This window comes from Hyposmocoma kahamanoa, unplaced genomic scaffold (genome assembly GCF_003589595.1).
Source record: "Hyposmocoma kahamanoa isolate Upper Pololo Valley unplaced genomic scaffold, ASM358959v1 63, whole genome shotgun sequence".
NCBI classification, from domain to species: Eukaryota; Metazoa; Arthropoda; class Insecta; order Lepidoptera; family Cosmopterigidae; genus Hyposmocoma; species Hyposmocoma kahamanoa.
The window spans coordinates 14,670,694-14,678,954 of record NW_020653851.1 but is presented as its reverse complement, the minus strand read 5'-3'; the positions used below and the strand labels follow the sequence as shown (position 1 = coordinate 14,678,954).

General features: G+C 37.3%; 1 protein-coding gene across 4 annotated transcripts; it reads right to left on the bottom strand.

Annotated features, from left to right (window-relative positions):
• Positions 1-1,771: 1,771 nt before the first annotated feature.
• LOC113230509 (14-3-3 protein zeta) lies at positions 1,772-6,672 on the bottom strand. Of its 4 annotated transcripts, none has more exons than XM_026464471.1 (5): positions 6,531-6,672; positions 3,919-4,254; positions 3,115-3,238; positions 2,832-2,995; positions 1,772-2,227 (listed from the first exon to the last, which is right to left on the bottom strand). In XM_026464471.1, the coding sequence occupies exons 2-5, from the start codon at positions 4,216-4,218 to the stop codon at positions 2,072-2,074; spliced, it is 744 nt and encodes a 247-aa protein (XP_026320256.1). In that variant the 5' UTR covers positions 4,219-4,254; positions 6,531-6,672; the 3' UTR covers positions 1,772-2,071. The 4 variants fall into 4 exon arrangements, with proteins under 4 accessions (XP_026320256.1, XP_026320259.1, XP_026320257.1 ...); XM_026464474.1 differs by lacking the exon at positions 2,832-2,995 and adding an exon at positions 2,552-2,715; XM_026464472.1 differs by lacking the exon at positions 6,531-6,672 and adding an exon at positions 6,245-6,421.
• Between the last annotated feature and the right edge of the window lie 1,589 nt (positions 6,673-8,261).

The window sequence follows — 8,261 nt, the reverse complement described above, 5'->3', positions numbered from 1 at the left end:
TTTTATTAGCCTAGAGTGTAGTTCTATAATTTAGTTCGTAAATGATTTCTGTAAGAACCAAAAAATTAAATAAATAAATATACATTAATTATATTGTATATAACAAACATGTACAACTGTTGTTTCGACTAATTTCTGAAATTAATAAATGCAAAAGAATTGAATTTATCACAGTAGATAGTTGGGTATCAAGAAAAGTTTGCCCTGCCCAGTTAGTATACCTTTTATATTGTTAATATTTATAGAGCTAATAAGTACTGTCACACAAATGATACTAAAATAAATGACTAATTTGTATAGGTAGGTTGCATTACATTAGCAAAATGAAAATTAGAATATGCATGACATGAATGAAACAAGAAATGCCACTAGAGTTCTTGTTGAAAGATCCTTATTTCACATCTTATTTTAGATAGGTAGGTATGTTAGGTAAGAGACTTTTTCATGTTGGTCTGAATTAGACCATGGCAAAGTTTGACCCTTTTTTCATTACATTTTTGACACTGTACCTATAGTCTAGCACCATTTTTCGTGAATGGCAGATTCTAGCATACAAAGGTAATGCATAGTAACTAGGATAATAATTAAGATATTGTCTTTAGATGAACACGTTAGAACACTTACGTCAATCTTTTCTGGTAGACAATTGACCATATTCCTCAGGTTAATGTCCACAATGAATATAAATTGCAAACCTACATTCTGGGCATTTACCCATTAATATATTAGGTATTTTTTTTATATTTTATCCTTCTCATATTTGCCCATGAGGCTTAGATATATCAATACCGAACGACATCTCAAATTAGGTACAGTTGAATTCATGATGAAATTTCAATAAACCCACATGGAATCCATGTAAATTATAATAAAAACCTATATTATGCAAAATCTAGAGAAATACTGTTATTCTTCCAGATTTCCTCGCTACGGGCGACACTACGGCATATTTTGTTCATTTATCTGTCAAAAAATGTAAATTGAACAGATTGTACCGTTATTAGAAATAATTGTAGTAGTCATAGTACAGCAACAAGATGTAGAGTCCGAAGTTAATATTTTACGAATTCCAATATTTCTAAATAAAATGAGCTTTCAGCTTTGAGTTTGGGGACATTTCTGAATGAGAAATAAATTTATAGCTTCATAGGCTAGTTACTGGCCTTCTAGCCCTTTGAAGTAATAAATATGGTTCAAGGATACACTTGTTTTTTAGACAAACATCTTTTTGGGGTTAATAGGTGGCGGTTTATTTAAATATTGATTCTAAAACTAAAAATTGTATTTAATACAAAAGTTTATTGGTGAAAACATGAAAAATATAATAGATTAATGGCTGATAAAATGCAGCAGAAATGTTACAATATTCTGTCCATCACAAAAACTATTCCTCTAATAAATGCCTGAAATTCAGAATGCTATTATTAATTAGTGATGGGCACAACAAAATGGTTAATGTCAACAATAATGTTTTCCTTTGGTAAGTATTAATTTTTAGAGGACATCACAAAAACCACATATACAAAGACACTAACAAGTTTTTTGTGCCCTAATTTGATACAGCCATTACAAGTTGTGGAGTTACGAAAGTCTAGATTTTAATTGGGTCATAGGGCGCGATTAACAAATTTTATTGCCTAATTGCATTATTTAAAAACAACATACACCATCATGATCTCCATTTCACTGCGCACATGCGGCGAAAGGAATGTTACTTCGGGGGCCGACCAGGCTGTTAAGATAATCTAATTGAAAGGAAAACACTTTTAACTTAAGAAACCGTAATTTTAATAACTTAAGTTATAAATATTTATATTCATCAGGTCAGCTCGATATCTGTAATCCAGTGTAAATACAGAAATACAAAAACCGTCAAAGATGACACATAACATTTAATTTTAGACGGAACGTGAAGGTCCGCTGCGAACGACATTTTAACATTTTTTTACAAGCGACGACTCGCGACAGCGCCAGGGGACGCGCACCGCGCGGCGTTCTCGAATGTTACTCGTTTTCTTATAAAACACCGATGAAAACAAATGCGTGTGCTGGGGGTGATGGCGGCGCGCGGTTAGTTGTCGCCGCCCTCCGCGGGTTCGTCCCCGTCACCCTGCGTGTCTGACGTCCACAGCGTCAGGTTGTCTCGCAATAGCTGCATGATCAGCGTCGAGTCCTTGTACGAGTCTTCGTTCAGTGTGTCCAATTCGGCGATGGCATCGTCGAATGCCTGTAACCATCCATCGATCATTAACTCTACTGTTCTATTCTACAATAGACAACATTCAACAAAATCATTAAAACCCACAATGAGTTCGTAATAGTCATAGTTACACATTGTGAGTTAAATAGTAACACATTCTGGTACTGGCTGGATCGAGTATTAAAAGGTTAATATTTTTATAAGGCCATGCTACATAATTAGTGAAATCACACTTAATTCGTTTTTTTTTTTATTTCACTTCATGCATAAATGATTCTTCAGATTAGTTAGTATGAAAGAAGTTAAGGGATCAATGTTGTCACACGGCAGGCCATTGGTAAATTGAAAAACCTGTTTGGCTAAGTGGCACGCTCGCGCAGGGGAGTTGATAATCTCGTAATAAAAGACTGAAAAGTTGAGCGCGAGACCAAGTCTGATGGGATGGGTTGGTTGCATTTTGGCTTTTGCAATGTCGAACGCTTCCTGGTAGGCCTTCTGCGAGTCCTCCACGACGGCTGGGGACAAGCGAGCACGTTAATACCGAGCCTGTATTGTCGCGCTGCGGTTCGCGAGCCCGCCTCCTCGTGCCAGCCAGCACACAGCCCATGTAAAACTGACACTAAATAATGACCTGTTTGGCGAGCTGACACGCCTTATCTGGTGAATTTAATATCTCATAATAGAAGACGGAGAAATTTAACGCCAGGCCCAGCCTGATTGGATGTGTGGGCTGCATTTTCGCCTTGCTGATCTCGAAAGCGTCCTGGTACGCTTTCTGTGAGTCCTCTACAACAGCTGGAAGGTAAAATGTAGTTAGCAACTTATTTGACAGATTTTACAGTTAAGAATTACAAAAAGCAAATTTGTATTTAATCACATCTATAAATATTATGACAAAATCACTTCACACTTACAATTTCTGGTTTCTCCTGTGGCCACTTCTGCAAGGTACCTGTAGTAATCTCCCTTCATTTTTAGGTAAAATACTTTACTTTCTGGATTACTAGCTTTAGGAATTAGGTGCTTGTCAAGTAAACCCTGAAACAAAAGTTTATAATACAACAAAACTTACTCCCACTTGATCAGGTATTGAAGGCATTTACATCTAAGATGGTATTTCTTTTATATCGAATTACACATATAAAAAATGCTACAATATGTGTAGCTACATAAATCGTCGGTTAGAACTTGAAATCGACTTTAAGTAACTAATGTTTATCCATATTCTCAAATTCGTTTCAGATGTGAGAGTACTGTATTACATGAAAACAATTCGATATTGCGAAACTAATGGGAAGAGATAGGGCAATGAACGAAATCGGGATAGCAGCGCGCGCAGCAACGCGGCGCAGTACGTCACCCCTCCTCCCCCCGTGGAAAAGCCGCACCGCGCCCCTGTACGCTCTCACATGGTTGATATACGACAAAACGCCTATCATCATTAGCAAACTCGTTACCCGCAAGGGAAATGACCATGATAACTGGTCGTTTGCATCACCCGTCGAATTGGCGACGAGCAAATGCAATGACGTCATACGCGTAGGAAGACGACAACCGACAGTAATACTACTTAAGACGGAAAAAAATAGTAATATCCACCTGTAGGAGGGGTTTAACGTAGTAAATTTATTACATAATGTCATAATAAATGCTTAATAAATTGAACTTATCTTACATATAATAATACTTGTCAATAAAATTATAAAGTAATATCTTACCAAGACATCGTAGCAGATTTCTCTGAGCTCCTTTTCTACTTTTACCCTATATTCTTTTGCCATCTGTTGTTTTCTTTCCGAGCCTTCGGTTTTCTGTTCAATGGAGGAGATAACACGCCATGACGATCGTCTGGCGCCCACCACATTTTTGTATGCAACGGAAAGCAGGTTCCTTTCTTCGTTGCTGAGTTCGACGCCGGTTTCCGTGACTTCCTTCATCGCGGCCGCCATGTCGTCATATCGCTCAGCCTGCTCCGCCAACTTGGCGCGTTGCACCAGTTCCTCTTTGTCAGCCGACATCGTGGTTGATGGGTGAGGACTATTTCACTGATGCCCCTGCAATAGATAGTTCAAGTATGAACTAACTGCACTAACTTGGAGATTGACTAGACACTGGTATTATACTTCAGAAAGACTAATCGTTTAGGCGTCACTTTCGCCTTAGCAAATCACACATCGGGATATGAGTCATCATTTAGTACGACGCACCTTATAAAGAGGCCTACAAGCGCACTAGCGCAATGTGGAAAACTCAAAAATGGCTGAAGGAGCAGCCCTCACGCGAATCGCAACATCGAATCGGCGTCCTATCGGTTTGACAGCATCTCACAGACTCAAGCAACCCAGCAAGGTAAAGGCCCGCGCCGCCGCCTAGCTACCGCCACTGCGCCACCGGTATTGATCCGCAGACGCGGAATAAACACTCCGGACGAAATACGACTAGCGCGACGATTGCACACACCCCTCACCCTCGCATACACCCCCTCGTGCACAGAGTACCGCGCCCGTCGGCCCGGCGCCTACCCCGGCATGCTACCCGTATCTAGCTATAGATATCTGGATACCTCCTATAAGCCCAGTTGCTAGGCAATAGGGATGCATTAATGATTTTCTAGTTTCAAAGTCTTGCTATGATACAACAGATTCCTGCATGTATCATAGCAAAAAATGTAATGTGCACAGATGTACGAGATCGTATCTCAACCCCCACTCACGGATGGAAATTTCGAGACTGCAAGTACTTATACCGTAGACGCGCCCTTGTTTCGCCTTGTTGATGACAAAAAAGTCCTGACCTCAAAACAATAATCATTCAAAATATGTTTAAAAAATGCAAATCCCAAACATGGTTTATGGTTTATTCTACCAGAATATTAAATGCTTTGTCGATAAGAAGTAAGAAAATATTGTTAAGAATACATGTGAAATCTTACACTGTCATATCATGATCAAATTCTTTGTATACCCTTTTAAATCATTTTGGAATATATAAAAATTAGTATAAGGCAGAGCCTCCACGGGCCCTTGTTTTACAATGCTTATAAAACTAAACATATAATTCAACTCAGGACAGACATAAAATTAATCAACACTCTTTTTTAATAACAATTCTGGGAGCAATGTAGGTATTGCTTTGTAATAATGAGATACAACATATCATTTTGCACAAGGTTATAAGTAGCAATTATTTAAATCATAAGTTTCAAGTATACTACTTACTTACAACAAGGGCAATCAAGTTGACAGATTGCTGAATAGGTTAGTAACAGTTTATTTTTAATCTACATAATTGCTCAAACCTTAAACATGGTCATCACATATTTGTCAGTAGGGTAACACAGGGTTTTCTTTATACTTACCTAGACTTTTGACAATAAGCAGAATATAGTAACAGACAATATTAGAAATGTCTGAGATTCTCAGATACAAAATTGTTGTAGTATCTTGGACCAGAATCATCCATTTCCAAATCGATATTCAAATTTACTTCAATAAAATATGCACATTCCACTTTCAAAGGAAACTGTTTCAAAGAGGGTGCTAAATGATGTCATTTGCAACAAAAGCAGTTGGTATGCTCCTGATTCAATGTCACGCACGTGCCCATCGCAATGAAAGGCGTTGCATGTTGAGGCAATGGCACACCAACGCTTATTCACTCAATAACCTTAGTTACACAACGGAAATTCTACTATGAATCATTAGTCTGGAGAAAGGATCTGTAATTTACTGGATTTTAAAACCTTTTTGCAGTGTTCTTCATAACATACAAACATAGCAACTCAACTGACATTCTATCGTTCGTTATCGACCAAGATAACGGCATGACTACGCAGGGCTAAATTACGACGCACTAGTGTGGTCGCAGGTTTTACATAGAATACGTTAACATGCGAGAAATTTAAACTTTCTAGATACAATACAAAAGGTTTCACTTGCGAAGAAGAAAACTACATTTCGGCTACAACAAAGCTTCATCTCCCGCAAAACCGAGTAAAAGGAATGTACCTACCTGGAAAGTAATAGAGCCCAAAAATCAACTTACTTAGTAAATTCCAACGAAACAAACTCTAAAACAATGTGGAATACCGTCCTAGACTCAATGTTGCGAAAATAATCACAGTTCCGACAGCATTTATTTCCGATTAATGAATTTTGGAATTATAGCCAACCGCGCCGCGAAATCGTGTCGCCGGTTCGGGCAAAATGGCTGCTGCGATGGGCACTCCTTCTGTGCGTCACATTCACAGAGAATACGACTTTTAGACAAGTGCACTATGTAACAAAACACATAAAATTAAATTCACTGAATATAATTTCAATACACTTACTTGTCGGAAGGGAAAAAAAGTAATTAAACTAGCAAATTGCTACACAATTTCAGTTTTTCTCTTGCTGTGAACGATACACTACACTGACGGCAGCGGGGCCAGAGGGGAAACAAAAACCGGAAAAGGGTTCTCAAAGTAAATCGGCCATCTTGATTTTAGTATTGAGTGACGAAAACAGTAATACCACATTGAAGGCTATTCGCATGATTCTCGACGCAATATATCTTCTGTCTCTTATTCTTCAAAAAGAAAAGACGGAGACAAAAACTAAAATGAAAACGACAAAAACGTGAGTTTTATTGTACAGAATCACAACGAATCAGATCATAGACAATATTAAGTAAGCAGGAAACGCTATTATTAGCGGGAAATATAAAACCTAGTAGGTAAAAAAAATTTCGTCAATCATTTATTTTTGTTTTTTATTTACTTCTCACTGCTAAAAAAACAACATCAAAAAATGCAATAGCAAAGTTCTGAATCCTTTTGCCGCCTGGATACTTTTGGATTGAATAGTTTTGAAGACATTACAGAATAAAAAACTTAAACGTAAAATTTATTGGGAACATGTTAACCGACAATCCGTAATATATAGTGATAATATTATTGTTTCTTAACACCAGACATTGTTAATATCAAATGACAATCGGCAAACATGAGCATTCACATAATATGACCAACAAGACAAAATACTTATGTTTGGAATTGAATGGACGCTTAAATACTAGACCTAACCCTTGGATTCATATTTGCATCTAAATGGCGATCGATAGTCTTTGCCTACTCTAATGAGCGTATTGATTCATGATATAAAGTATGTAACATACGTACTTTCCATTTGGTATTGCATTGTCAGTAAACGACAAATAAAAATTATATTTTGGAATAATGTATTTACAAAATTTCGTCTTTGTTTTATATCTCATCAAATATCTCCTTGTCTTTTTCTAAATTCTTGGAAATTTAAGTCATTACATTTAGTATCGATTAGCAATGGACCGAAAGCTGCTTTCAACTCAATTTTTCACGCACCTACATTTAACTGCTCGTTTTCGACTTTTCTCTCGCACGTTGGATCGTTGGCAGCACGTTGGCAGTGGCAATTCGCCGCTATTCGGCTATGCTCAGAGATGAGCAATCGAAGGCAAAAACTATTTAAAACTAAATATTTTCTGTCGAATTTTCGTCTATTGCAATAATATTATTACAAATTGTTCATTGCTTGCTGACATATTCTGCCTTTGTATTGAATCGATTCGCGTGAAAATCGCATTGAAATGAATCAATACAAAAAATCATTAAATCGAATACCCTTGAATCGATTTTCATACAAATCGAACCATTATGTGCATTAAAGTGGTCCATTCACTATCAGCATGGCAATCCGCCGCGCAGGCAGGAGACTGCTCTGAACATACTATCCCAGTATGGCCCAGGATCAGTTCCGTTGCGTCTTGGTAACTTGCAAATCAGTACGCCAAATTTACGTTGGATGTCAAAATAAGAGAATATTACTGTTCTTTGTTTTTTTTTTGTTATTGCAAAAAAATAATTCTGAGAAGTTACAAGTTTGTAGCTGTTCGTAAGAGACATTAATTGTGAATGTACGTGTGATAGAAAATTTGTTGAAAGAAATTAGTCCTGAAATTACCAAAACTATTTGAGAATGAAAAAAGAGACTTAAATTTTTATTGAATAAAGTGGGACTAAAAATAGCAAAGCAAAGCACCA

Coding starts and splice junctions, on each gene's coding strand:
- LOC113230509 (XM_026464471.1), bottom strand. CDS start 4,218: ATGTCGGCTGACAAAGAGGAACTGGTGCAACGCGCCAAGTTGGCGGAG. Junction 3,239..3,918: donor AAATCTGCTACGATGTCTTG/GTAAGATATTAC, acceptor CTTTTGTTTCAG/GGTTTACTTGACAAGCACCT. Junction 2,228..2,831: donor CGTGTCAGCTCGCCAAACAG/GTCATTATTTAG, acceptor GGATGGTTACAG/GCATTCGACGATGCCATCGC.